This window comes from Rhinatrema bivittatum, chromosome 13 (genome assembly GCF_901001135.1).
Source record: "Rhinatrema bivittatum chromosome 13, aRhiBiv1.1, whole genome shotgun sequence".
NCBI lineage: Eukaryota > Metazoa > Chordata > Amphibia > Gymnophiona > Rhinatrematidae > Rhinatrema > Rhinatrema bivittatum.
The window spans coordinates 12,343,108-12,357,090 of NC_042627.1; the positions used below are offsets into that span (position 1 = coordinate 12,343,108).

Sequence of the window (13,983 nt, forward strand, 5' to 3'; positions counted from 1 at the left end):
GAGAAACATACACCCTCACTCATACTCGCCTCCCCCCACCCATTCCTCTCAGTCGCACACTCCCCATTTTCCTCCACCGCGTTGTACAACCCGCAGTACATACTCACCTTTATTCATCCTCCCACAGGCCCCTGTCTCATTATACTCCCCCATCCACCCTATCCTCACCTGATGAAGCAACTGCAAGACCCACCCTTCCTCACACACACACACAGTCCTCCACTCACCTCACATCCCCCTACAAACACCCCTTCACCCATCCCCCTCCACACCCAGAACAAACCCACACATGCTCCATCTCCCACGCGACTCCCACACTCTCCTCCACACCTACAGCCGCTTTACACATCCTCCTATCTGCTTCTCCCCCCCCCCCACACACCCCCACTCCCTCACATATCCCCACCCATCTCCCTCACTACGTACACAACTACAACACACATTCTGACACGTATAGACACACACATAGGTGCTGGAGTCTGAAAATGCACAACTCTATAGTTGTTTCTTCCTCCATGGGTTCTAGGATTACAATCTGAATTTCAACACAAGGCAATGCTTTTAAATGGAGAATCATTTCTTCCTGTTTTATTATTTTTCTTCCCTAACATTGCACAGCCCGACATCATAATTGTAAGTGTTACTTCTGCCCCGTGATCGGTTACAGTATAAAGGACTGGAAGACCTGTCTCCATCCTTGCACAGAGCTAAGTTTGCAGGAATCAGCCAAGTGACAAGTATAAAAATAGCGCTTCCTTTGTTCACAGCTTTCTCACATTCTGTACAGGCAAATGACTCCACTAACTGAGCCATTAATCTGGCTTACAGAAAAATGAAAAAATACAGGCAGTACAAATCCATAGAGCTACAGGATTGTGCAAGGTAACGTTTAAGGGCTTTCTGAATGTACAAGCAGTATCCAATGAACTAATTATTACGCTAAGCAAAATGAGTATTTAATATTTATTTATAAATGACCAGGTGGATTTTTTTTTTTCTGTACATTGTCATTTTCATGTATGTAGCAGCTTGGTAGAGACCCTGCTACTATCACTTAAGAATGACTTGCCCGGTGTTGCCTGTCGGGCCCCTATACCTGCAATTAAGGGCTGTGAAATTGCTTTAAAGCTCCATTTGACTCAAATGCCAGGATGGCACAATTTGTGAAGCAACATTCAAAATCCAAGCATTCTGATATATGCCATGAAAAAAGGATCATGGAAGACTGTCGTCACGTGATACTCGGCCTAAGAGGCAGTGGCATTTTCTTTTGGGAGCTGGTCATGTTTTACATTTAATTATATTCCTACGAGACATGTTTGATTGTAAACAATCATTTGGACAAGAATTACATTTTCTGAAGTCTTTGAACAGATAATTATACGCCGGCAGTAAAGGCTGTTGGAAAGAAACAATGCCAATTAATCATCGGCTGTAGCTGAAAGAACATGTTTAATAGTGGTTATGATTATCGTCAAGACTGTCACAGAGTATTAATGCCATAGATTATGCTGCTTTTTTGTAAGCAGGCATTAGTAGTTCTGGATTCTGAAATGGTCCTGACCCTACAATGGAAGTAGATCTGTCAGAAAACAAAAACGTCTAGCTTCCTTGACATCAGTAGAGATGCTACGGCCTGCGACCTGCTTGTGGAGTAGCCACAGATTGAAGAACAAAGAGAGTGCTCCTATCAGGCAATGAAACCTTTCGCTCAGTTGGCCAGGATCTCCCTCTTTGGTTCTGGTTTTGTCACCTCAGTTGTCTCTCATAAAGTCTCGCTATATGATAATGATGTGCTCATTTATAAGTAATCTTTAAAAAACAAAATCTGCTCCGTCCTGTCTCAATACAGTAAAACCTGGGGTTACACAATTAAGTAACCTAAATCTGAGGTCTTCCATTAGGATCTAATGCTCACATCACTCCCCACCTCTCGGCATTTAAAATAACTAGGAAGGGATTTAGGTACTTGGCGATCCAAGTAGTGCCTTGCTTGCATGACTTTTTTTTTTTAAAGCAAAGTCTTCACCAACCTTGTTCAAGCTATAAAAAGATTGATGAACTGAAGGTTCGCCTAGGGCGCCGAATGGTCTTGCACTGGCCCTACATCCCTTGCACCGTTCCCTGTTCTATGTTCTCAGAGTCCAGCAGTGGCTTCTCTAGCTTTATTTGGAATCACAGGATCCCCTCTCGCATGATGAACTGGAAGCTTTGTGACAGGCAAGGGACTGCAGGGGGCAGGGCATAATTTTTCCTAATTTAAAAGGAAATTAATGGGTTGTTTAACTGGTAAATTACTGGCCAAATTCATGGTGAACTCATCCTGGACTCCTGGGCAAAGGTCCATCACTGCAACAGTTGGGACAGTGAGAGGGGGGAAGGAGGCAATAAAATGGTGGATAGTCCTGGGATTGATATAATAGTAAAACAAATTCTAAACAACATATTTCAAACAAACCTGGCAATTGCTAATTAAAAGGGCTTCTGTGTTGTTATTGTTCAAAGCATTTAACGACGTACATTTAAAAGTAGCAAAAAAACACCACAAGTGCATACGATGCCACAAATTTGTCCTGATGAATGTTTTTTTAAAAATTTTATTTTAGGAAATGCATTTTTTTTTAATATAATATACATAAAAACTACAAAAATAATTGAGCATCAATCTACATAGTAGTTTAGATCAAAAGAACAACTATGGTACAACTAAAGTAATTATAGCGTGAAAACCAGCAGCACATTGTTTCCATAGAAACAGAAGCAAACCAACCAAAAAAAAACCCAAAAAAACATGAACTGTCGTTTCTCAGCTCGCTGAATATACCATGGTCCACGCCAAACTTCTTGTTTAAGGAGCCAAAAAAATGAGCACTATGATCCAAATATGAAATAATGAGAAGAGTGACAGCCATGCTGCTCCCCCAAATATGGTTTATTTTAGTGTCCTGGGATTTAGGAGATGTCTGCAAGCTGCCATACACACAGTTTCTGCAGTACACGATGCACCCCGGTGCTGTTGGACAGTACTGCCTGCTGGGCCCTGTCCTGATCGACGGCGCGAGGCCCTCATGCTGCTCACACCATGCTCCTTAGTAACTAAGCTGCATCACCTTCAACCCATTCCAGGCCTAGCACCTCATTCAGCTCTGCCAGGCTAACTTAGTACAGTAATCACTGTCTTTCTAGGACAAGGCTTTCACACATGGCAGTTATGCCACAGGTTAATTTATTGTTGTTAAGGACTGTATTCTTAGCAGCAATTGCACACTACTTTGCTTTTTAGGTAAACAAATATCTATATCTATATATATATATTTTTAAATCTTCCTACAGCCATCAAATTTGTTAACCTGAAAAGCCAGGGTAAGGCAAATGCTGGATTTTATGCTGGAGGAAACGAGGAAATGGCTAACTCAAGAGTCAATGGCAGAGAAGAGCCTTAAACATCGGGGGTGGAAAAAATAATGTAGAAAACGTAGGCACTGGCCAATCATTTTTAGGAGCCAGGAAAGATTTTTTTCTTTTTTTCTGTCTATTTTGCCCTTCATTTTTCAACTACAGTACTTATTTTGCCTTTTTTTTTGTAGGGAATTTCATATAAACTTTTTTTTTTAATTTCCTGTTTAGTTTTTTTTTTTAAATGTTTTGTTTTCCTCTGCTCTCCCCTTCCCTCTCCAGGCACTGTCTTGTGCCCTTCTCCTCTCTCCAGTGACCCTTCCTCCCTCCCCTGCTTCTAAGCACTCTCTCTCCCACGTTCCAGCTTCTTTCCCTCGGCCCGGCTGGTTGCAGACCATGATGCTCTGTTGCAGCTACTGCAGTGCTCTGTGGTCTGGGTCCTGCTGTTAAGCAGTTGCCAAGATCTTTGCAGCTTGGGCCCCTGCAGTGTTAATTCTGCTCTGTGCCAGGTCCCAAATTTGAGACACCCAGGTAACCTGGCACCTGGGATTTTTCCAGTCTTGTATAATCTAATGGGGTAACCATTAGTCCACTGCTTCTCCCCTAGTATTTAATATTTCTAACAAGCAGCTGTTTCTAGACTAACATTTTAAAAAAATATCTATCTAAGACATAATTATAAATAAGTAACATCAATGGCATTAGCAATCAATTCAAATTCTTCACTAGAGTGCACAATCTAAACAAGAATCCTTAGAACATTATCAGTACTGGCAGTACTGCTTGTATTTCTAGCAACTAATAGAATACTGGAAGTACAAGCAGCAAATTAAAACCCTCAGATCCAGAGAGCATTATCTCATAGAAAACAGACAATACTGGCAGCAAATTAAAACACTCAGATCCAGAGATTATCATCTCATTGAATACAGACAGTACTGGCAGCCAATTAAAACCCTCAGATCCAGAGAGCATTATCTCATAGAATACAGACAGTACCGGCAGCCAATTAAAACACTCAGATCCAGAGAGCATTATCTCATAGAATACAGACAATACTGGCAGCCAATTAAAACACTCAGATCCAGAGAATATTCTCTCATAGAATACAGAGAGTATTGGCAGCCAATTAAAACCCTCAGATCCAGAGAGCATTATCTCATAGAATACAGACAATACTGGCAGCCAATTAAAACACTCAGATCCAGAGAATATTCTCTCATAGAATACAGAGAGTATTGGCAGCCAATTAAAACCCTCAGATCCAGAGAGCATTATCTCATAGAATACAGAAAGTACTGGCAGCCAATTAATCTCAGAGCCAGAGAGAGCATTAGCTAATGAATGTTAGTGTTTAATCTTCTAAACTGAAGTTATTGTTCATTTAAATAATTTTAAAGAACCGAAAAAAAACCCCTTCAAAACATTGAGCAGTACACCCCTCCTGCATAATTATCATCCCTACAGTGTCACAGACATCCTGCTCCAGGACCTTTTTTAAGGACATTTTGGGATGTTATTGCCTTCACTGTAGAATATTCTGTTTACTAATTAAGCAATAAGCCCCATGTTGTCTAACTGAGGTGTGAGTTTAAAAAATGATGAGAAGTTAAAAATAAAATAAACTTTAATATTTTAATGTAACATTTGGGTTTTTTTTCAATTTTTTTTTTCATGGGGCCCTAACTCGAGCTACTCAGAAATAGAACCCTCTGCCCTGAGCTGCTTCTGGATTGATCACCTTGTGCATCTTTGGAGGACCAAAGTTCATAGTTTTGGTTCCTAAAAATAAACGGGCAAGGACTGACAGAACCAAACAGTTCAGAGTACTTTTCCTGTAAAACTGTGTACGGACGGAAATCTCAAGCACCTCCTTTGGTTGGGAGAGGTATCAGTGGGACACTCCATTTTCTTTGTTTTCAGAGAGCTAAAAACACGTGTTTGTGGACATGAAAGTATTTCAAAAGCCATTTTGCCACGCTTCCTTTTAAGAAGACAATTTTCAAAGCCATTTACCCATGTAAATAGCAAATTAGGTGGGTAAATTTACTGCCTGAAAATTGCTTTTTTATCAATTGGGTTAAAAGGATACGTAGGGTTCCACGACGCATTCATTTAACCCGATTTGGGAGATAAGTTCCTGGGGTGGATCGGAAAATAACGCACATAGCTTGTACTCTGCATGCGTTATTCTCCTGCAGAAGAAGCAGGTGCAAACATCTGCAGGTACTTTTTGCAGAAGGAAAGGATAATGCATATTTTCTGTCTTGAAAACTGCACATGGGCAGATATTTTGAAGAGGAAGTGCGAGGAACAGGAGAGAAAATTGGTGAAGGACTATTCCTTCTAGTATGGGACGGCTGAATGCTCAGAAAATGCACTTACAGTAGATAAAACCTCGGGGAGCACAACATGAGAATTACTTAAACTTAAAAAAGATTGTCTGGCAGATTAGCTTCAAATTAACTTGCCATTTGGGCTACCAGGATGGGCTTCACCAGTGATTTTGCCAAAACAAAAATCATACATGTTAAACTGTATTCATAACTACTTGCCGGCTTCTAACAGCTTGGGGAACCTTGGAAAATCTTGGGAGACATTTTACTTTGAAATGTTGCTATTTAAGCTTGTTTTTTGTCGTCTTGTGGCTCCTGCTAACATCTGCTTATCCATGAAACTTGGCAAAAACGCAAGGCAGAATCATGGTCGAATTTCCAAGTGAATTCATTCCAACTTATGGAAACTTATCAATAGGGTTAAACTGATAAACCATTTGCGCAACCCCTAATCATCAGACACGTGTTGAGTAGAGTTTCTGATTTCCTCTACGAAACTTAGTGAAAGTGCACTAGAAAGGATCCAACGGTAGATACAACAAACAATACAACTCCACAGTAACAAGAGCAAACGGGTGAGCACCCAAAAAGCCAGGGTCGGCCCTGTTCTGCTGCATACAGCCTGCAGGCCCAGTGCTGTATCCTACAAGACCCCCGCTGCTGGTGTTCCATTGGGGGTGGACTGCACATGGAGAGGTGCCCTGGAGGCCAGAAGCGAAGGGTTCTTGATGAGGGTGTAGGCCACCCACCACCTGGCTCTGCTCTGCTTGGACTTGGCTCCCTTCGGCGTCGGTTTCTTGCTCTGGATCAGCTGTATCCCTGCAGGAAAATGAAATCTCGTCACTTGCGCCTAACCCAGGTTTCTTCACTGACGTCAAAGCCCTCAGGTGCGGCAGAGGGAGGAGAGGGATTGTGGAGCAGCAGAGTGAGGATTTATTCCTCAAAAAACATGATTAGGTCTGCATGTGATAAAAATAAAAACAAATTTGTTGAGATACTGTTATTCAGAACGGACACGTAGGGGGAAAGAACTGTACGAGAGGTTCCCTGAACCAGTTCAATGGAATAGAAGAAGTTGCCACACGACAACACCGAGCTACATTAGTTCAGCTCTGCACGTCTGGGTGAGGTGAGAGAAGGCAAATAGGGTCAAGGCTAAAATAGCAAAGGGTGCTTCAAGGTCAGGATTGAGGTGCATTACCACAGTTGTGTAGGAGAAGTTGCATTACATCTGGCTCAATATTGTGCTTTTTTGGGATCAACTTTCACATTGCCCACATAGCTGTAAAATACACAAATTATTTTAAACACATGAGATTTAGGTTTCTGGGGCAACTATAAATCAGCACTCAGAGCTGCAAAGAACACAAGCGCTTTTAGCTCGCACACTTCTCTTTCTAGCATAAAGCACACACACGGAGAAAGCCCGAGTACTTGATCCTTGCTCTTCTGTACAGGCAGCTGCGAGGGCAAACATTGTGCATGTCCTTTTGGAAACGTCAAGCCTGCTATTTTCCTCCCCTGAACTAAAGGCCCCCTCCCCCAGAAATGCCTCCTTGCAATCTGGCTAAAAGGATCTGCTTTGTGAAAGACTGCGTACTTTTAGCTGGGCTGAGAAGAGGGCAATCTGGCCACATTAAGACGGAAATGTTTAAAAAAATGGGCATGCGGCCAGATACGTGGCAATTTTATATCCTGCGCGCAAGTTTATAAAATAGCGCTGGCGCGTGTTTGTGTGCACCTAACCTTAAGATTGTGTGCGAACAGCAGCGTAAGTCATGCTTGACACGTGCCATTGAGGGAATTTTATAACAGATGCAGGTCCATGCCAGGACCAGTTTCACCAGTTCAGCCACCAGTTTGCCCAGTCTAGAGCTTAGGTGCTCCAAACACCCCTGGTTCTTTAGTCTGGACTCCCCTCACTTATTCCATACCCCTAAAACACTTCATAGATGCTTGGAAATAGCAGAAGTAACTTTGCGCTGGAATATACCGGTGCATGCGCCAGGTGCATAGCTACTTGTGCGCATATCTCCTGGCCCCGCCCACATTCCACGCTTTTTCCCAGTGCAAGATATTCATGCATCGGCACTCGTGCGCCCACGTAGGTGGCTTATGAAATCGGCTGCATGCTTTCGGCTTTGAAAATGCCTTTTTTTGGGGATCATTTTCAAAAGGTTTTGGGCATGTAAAATTGGAAGTTGTGCTTATAGGTAGCATGAACGCACATATGTAGTATTTAGCAAAAGCCAGAAATGTGTGTGTACTGGCAAGGTCGCATATAAATGCGAAAGGGGAAAACAGGGGCAATTCAGGTCTTCCAGGGCAGGGTTCAGAGTTTGCACACAAGTTAATGTTTTATAAGCAATATAGATAATTTTAGACCTAAAAATTGAGTTACGTAAATTGCACTTGTTTTTTTTGTCTGCAGTTTTTGGGTTTGGAGGTCTGGGGTAAGTGATGAGGATGGAGTGCTGGAGGGGTCTGGGTGAACTGGTAAAGGTGTTGGCAAATTGGTGGTTAAAAATGTGCACACATGTATCATCATAAGCACAGTCGGTATGCACGCACTTTACAAAATACTCGTCTCTTATAGTGGTGAGTATGCACATTCGTTATAATTATTCCATGCATAAAATATATAAGTACGCACTTTTGTAAAATAGATACAGAAAGTATGCGGCTCTCTGCCTTAAGGAAAAATATATATATGCATACTGAAACGTGATTACTTTCAGGCAGAGATACGTGGTATTTTATAAACCGTGCCAGATAGTTTAGAAAATATAAAAGAATAACTTTGTGTACATTCTTTTAGGCACATCTGTGCTAACTTACGCATGCTGTTAAAGATAGGGATGCGCGTTCGTTTGAAATGAAAATGAAAAATGTCAGGAATGAGTCTCTTTTTGTTTAATTTCAAGTGAACCAAATTGTTTTTCTTGAAAAAGAAAAAAAAGTGTGTGAATTTTTGATTTTCGGGAAATATAGTGAATAGGGCACACTATTACCAAAATGGGCCTTCGATGGAACCGGGGCCTCAGCCAGGGCCCAGTGCCGAGGATCAGCCTGGCCACGATCGCTGTTTCATTGCTTTAGGCCCAGGCCTAGTTCAAGGGCCGACGCCCAGGTGCTGTTTCCAAAGCCTGTGCTGAGGCCCAGGCCCAAAGCTATGGCTCTGCCAAAGCTGGGTCCCCTTCACTGAGATCCAACCCAATTCTCAGGCCCAGGCACAAATCGGGTGCCATTGCTTAGGTTCAAGTCCGACCCTGGGGCCCATTGCGTAGGCAGAGGCCCAAGACTTAGGATGAGGCCCCACATTGTCCTCTTCCATCCATATTGATGTATGGCCATTGAAATATACAGCTGTACGTCAACATGGCGCCGCCTACTCTAGAAGGTGGCACAACTGTGACCTCACTGAGGCAGGGACTTCCAGCAAACAACGCCATTTGAAGAGGATGTCGGATGAAAGAGTATAACGTAAAACTTGGTCCTAGGCCTTGGGCCTGTGCCTAGGTGACAGCCTAGGACCTGGCCTTGGGGTTGAGCCTCGGCAACAGGACCTGGCCTTGGGCCTCACCTGTGTCCCGGTGTTGGGCCTGGACCAGGGCTTCGATAACAGGACCTGGCTTTGCTGGGCCCCTAAAATTAGGCCTAGATCTTGGGCTGGGCCCTAGTCCCAGTTCTTTTTTTTTTTTTTTTCTCCCATTGAAGTCAATGGGGGCCTAAGGATTGTTCCCCCCCCCCCCCCATTGACAAAAGAAAGTAGGTGACCTACAAAATGAATGAACTGAAACAAATATTTTGCCTCTGCACATCCCTAGTTGAAAATAACCCTCCTCTGGTGTGTGGTATTCATGAGCACCAGGCTACAAAATAAGAGGGGTATGGAAAAAAAAATGTGTTTTTCGAGATATGGCACTGGGCCTAATTTTACTACTCAGGTCCAATAACTTCATTCAGAGCGTGCAGATCTCCTTAAAGGAATCGTGTTTGAACCTGTTCTCCTGTTTCTGTTCCGTCACACGTTTTTCTCTCCCCCCTCAGTTGGCGACAAGGTTGAGAAGTGACTACAAGTCCTGCTTAGAAGGGCCCCTCATGGATCTAGCAGACAGGTTTCCACATCAGAGCTTAGATGGAGGCAAAGTGACAGCTTGTAACGCTCCCATGCAGCTTCGCTCTCTACTCCCTGACAACTTCCCAGTCTATACAGCTGTCAAACGAGGAAAGAGGCTTCCTCCTCACCATTTGCTGTGATGAGAGAGAGAGAGACACACACACACACACGTTACCTTCTTCCACATCAGACGCCTTGTTTCCATTCCATCCCTCCTGGTTGGATAATTGGAGCAGCAAAAAGCAGAAGGCTTTCAGCAGCGGGTGGGATTGACTGACCTCAATCTTCAAGAAATGGCAGTAAGTGCGGTAAGCTGCAAGGTACAGAAGCGCAGGGAAAAAAAAAGATCATACTTACACGTACACCCAGCTATTCGGATCCGTGTATAGAACGTGTACCCGTATACACAGCACACGCACCCAGTATGTGCGCACACAGATATAGCCAATCTACAACCCTATGTGCTTACACTGCATGGCTTTAGAGAAACACACAGTTGCATTAGGGTAAAAAATATAATTTTTTTAATTTATGTGCCAGTCAAAAATTTGTAGGAGCCAGCAACATTTTATTTCCTTTGTGGAAAAAAAAAAAAAAAAGTTCAGTTCTTATACTTGAGGGGCTACATCAAGGTTTTGCCCTTATTTTAATGTTTTGCTGTGCTTGTTTTTTTCTCTACTAAATTTCTTTCCTCTCCCCCTTCCTTTGGCTTTTTTTTTTTTTTTTCCATTCTCCTTCCCGCCTTCTCCTTCTCATCAGCCCACACCCCTTCTAACATCTACTGTTCCCTTACCTCACCATCTGCAAATTGGGGGATGAGGCAGGGTCCCTCAAAGCTCTGGGCCTAGAGTGATCCCCCCTATTTGCCTCTTCTCCCCCTCCCCCCAACTAATGACAGCCTTGTGACCAGTAACAGCCCTGGGCCACCACGTCTCTCCTCAAGTGCAGGTCCTCCTCAGTGGCGCCTCTCCGTGGGCCGATGTAACAGCAGTCAATACACATGGGCAAAGCAATTTTCAATACTGATTTACCTGGGCAAATTGACTTTTTGAAAATTGCGCACCTTTTACTCAGGTGAAAAAGTCTGAGAAAGGATAGGAAAATTTGTTCTTACCTGCTAATTTACGTTCCTGTAGTACCACTTTCCAGTAGTACCAAATTGCAATCACCAGCTCCGAATATCCCTTCAAATGGAGCCACCGCCTCTCAAAAGCCAGGATGCTAGACCGGAGCGATCCTCCAGGTCTGAAAATACGGGTCCCTGACGAAGTAACCCTGAGAGATGAGCCAAGCAAATGGATCCGTCTACCGCGAGACGCAGGGGGGTCTGCAAACCACAGCCACCGCAGCCACTCGTGCGCCACCCGAATCACCCTGCCTGGATGAGTTTCGATGCACCGCAGCACCTCAAGTGGTAGGGGGGTCCCTGCAATCCCTCCAGGAGTGGATTCACTCCTTCCTGGTCTGAGTCTTCCTGGACATCTTTGATGCCGAGCTCTTCCAGCACCTGGGGAATCAATGGACCCTAGTTCCTCTCTCCGGAACAGCCGGACCGCATGTGGGTCACCTCCTTCCGCAACTGGAATCGCCTCCGGGTCCTGAGTATCCGGATCCTGCGTGGGATCCCCCAAGACCCCCCAATGAATCTTGATCCAGGTTCTGTGTCAGATCTCCCAGGGCACTAACAGGGTCCTTGTCCGGTGCCACCAGACCCCCTTGGAGCTGCTCAGGATCATCCAGACTATCGGAAGAATTGTCCTCCTCCAGGGTTCGCCGAAGACCGAGGATCTGCAGATCCCTCCTGACTCCCCAGGCCCTCTAGTCCTCTTGGCCATCTGGGACTTACCTAGGCAAAGGCCTCTTTGCCCCCAACTCCTTCCAGGCTAAATAAGCCTTAAGAAGCAGAAGCAGAAAACCCATAGAAAAGTCCTCCGGGTCCGAGGAGAAGAGTCCTTCCCAAGCCCCACCCCCATCCCCTGTCACCAGCAGGGTCCTTTCCCACAGGAAAAAGTGTGGGAGGGGAATCCCGGGCCTCAGAAATGGCCGCCTGCAATTCTGCATGGGCTGCCAAAATGGCTGCCGGCTCCTCTGAAGCCCCCCCCCCCCCCCCCCAAGAGCCGACCCAGCCGCCTGCAGGGTGTCCCACCGAGGTCCTGGCCCCTCCCGAAGCACAATCGCAGCAAAACAAGGCCGCATCGAGGCGAGAATGCCTCAGCCTGCAGCCACGGAAAGGTCCTGCTGCGCGGGAGCCAACATGTCGGGGCGGTCAGGCCTGCACTCGCGGTCAGGCATAAAAATAAACGTAGCAGAGAGGTCACACTGATTGCTGTCCTGGTGCTGAAATACAGCTCTACCTGACCCTGTTAAAGTCAGGCAATTCGGCCCACTCCCTCCTGTCTGCCTCCCGGCAGAGAAAAAACAAACTTACCTGCACCTCAGCCTGCACACAAATGCTGCTGCAGCCTCCCAGTCCCTGCTTTTTTTTTTTAATTAAAGAAACAGGGCCTAAAGGAAAAACAGGAGGAAAATACTACTCCCCCGCTTCTGGAGGTCCCCTCTGCTGAGGAACCAGGCACATTGAGGGAGTGGAGGGCCCAGAGGGGGAGAGGTCACCAGGGCCCCTGGCTATCTACCCCCCCCTGCCAATAAAGGGCCAACCCCTGACTTGCCCTGCTCACAAATCTTCTTCTTATCCTCCTCTTCTTTTTTTTTTTTTAAATACCTCCAGACTGCAGGTTTGCACCTCTACCATCTGCTGGAGACAGAGAAATACTGAGGGACTGCAGGTGGCTCTCTGTTATGTAGCAGTGCCTCTAAGTTTTGTTCTCTGCCTCCATCTGCTGGTAGGGATTCATAAACCCACTCATCTGGACGATCCAGGGTACGAACAGGAAATGTAGATTTGATGGAGCACATATGCAGGCACAAAAATGCCAGCATGTCTTAATGCATCTCTGAAACCAATTTTTTTTTTCAATGAGACAAGACTCTGAGGTCCATATTCAGGATTTTGAAATTCCCACCTGAACGACTGTGCCCGACTCATCCTGCTAAGTTGTTAGCTGGTGAAAATCTTCACTGGATAAATGAGGGTTGGGGAGAGGATGTTGCAGGAGTTACCTGACTAACTTTAGGACAGCCTCAGGGAAGTCAAAGTTAGCCAGATAAACTTATCCGGCTAACTTTAAGATAGCTGGGTATATTTTGTGACGCATCATGCTCCTGAATCTCTGATACACGTTAGCTGGATAAGTTTATTCTGCTAACTTAGCTAAACTCACTGCAAATGAATCTGGATCTCTCTATCTTTGGAAATGGACAAGTAAAAGCCTTGTAATGTTGTGCAGTCATTTTTATGAGTTATAAAGAGGACACACCGACACTGTTACATGAAGCTGATGAGCACAAACAGTCCCAGACGTAGCTAGGATCATCAGTAAAGGTGAGTCTGGTATATTTTGGTAATAGCAGATAAGAGCTCAGGTCTGTGTGACTGATGTAGTTTGAGTTTCTCAGATAGTTTGTGACTAGCAGTAAAGGCAATGGATTTATGTTTTCTTTGTCCATTTTATATACAATAAGGGGGACAGATATGCCATATAATAAGTAGATTTATGTTCTGGATTTCTTTGAAATGGCACCTGTGCCTAGCCCAGTGTTAAGATTAATATGATGTTCACATTGCAAAATAAATGACTTTTAGTTTAGTTTAGGAATGGAGTTAAGATTTTGAATTTCACCTCCATTGGAATTTATAAAAATGTGGGTGAATCCTGCCTTACCAAACTCTAGAAGAGGATACAATGGCATATTCTTTAAAGACATGGCATAACTCCCTGATTCAAGTACAGTCTTTAGCTGATTTCGAGAAGTCAGGAGTCTGATTTTTAAGATTCGCCCCGACAGGAGCTCTTCTTACATGGCTTAAGATGACAGTGGCTGGTCTGATCATTGACCAGTTTGCTCCTCCATTTCCTGCCAACTCTCCAGAGACACATACCAAAGATTTAGCCAATTTAGTCAACTGGAAATGGGCCTACCTAGGGTTTCAGTGATTATCAATTTGAAGTATTTTATACTTGCAAAAAACCTAAATAAATAATTTGCAAAACCAAAAGTAGAAGAATGTGA

The 13,983-nt window shown here is 44.4% G+C and overlaps 1 protein-coding gene across 7 annotated transcripts in view; it reads right to left on the bottom strand.

Moving 5' to 3' along the window:
* Positions 1 to 2,579: 2,579 nt before the first annotated feature.
* STRA6 (stimulated by retinoic acid 6) overlaps positions 2,580 to 13,983 on the bottom strand; it is a 102,603-nt gene continuing 91,199 nt past the window's right edge. For all 7 annotated transcript variants that reach the window (XM_029574716.1, XM_029574709.1, XM_029574713.1 and 4 more), the window contains 2 exons: positions 10,028 to 10,165; positions 2,580 to 6,551 (listed from right to left, as the gene is read on the bottom strand). In XM_029574716.1, the coding sequence (XP_029430576.1) occupies positions 6,376 to 6,551; positions 10,028 to 10,165 (314 nt within the window). In that variant the 3' untranslated portion in view covers positions 2,580 to 6,375. The remainder of the gene's footprint in view (positions 6,552 to 10,027; positions 10,166 to 13,983) is intronic.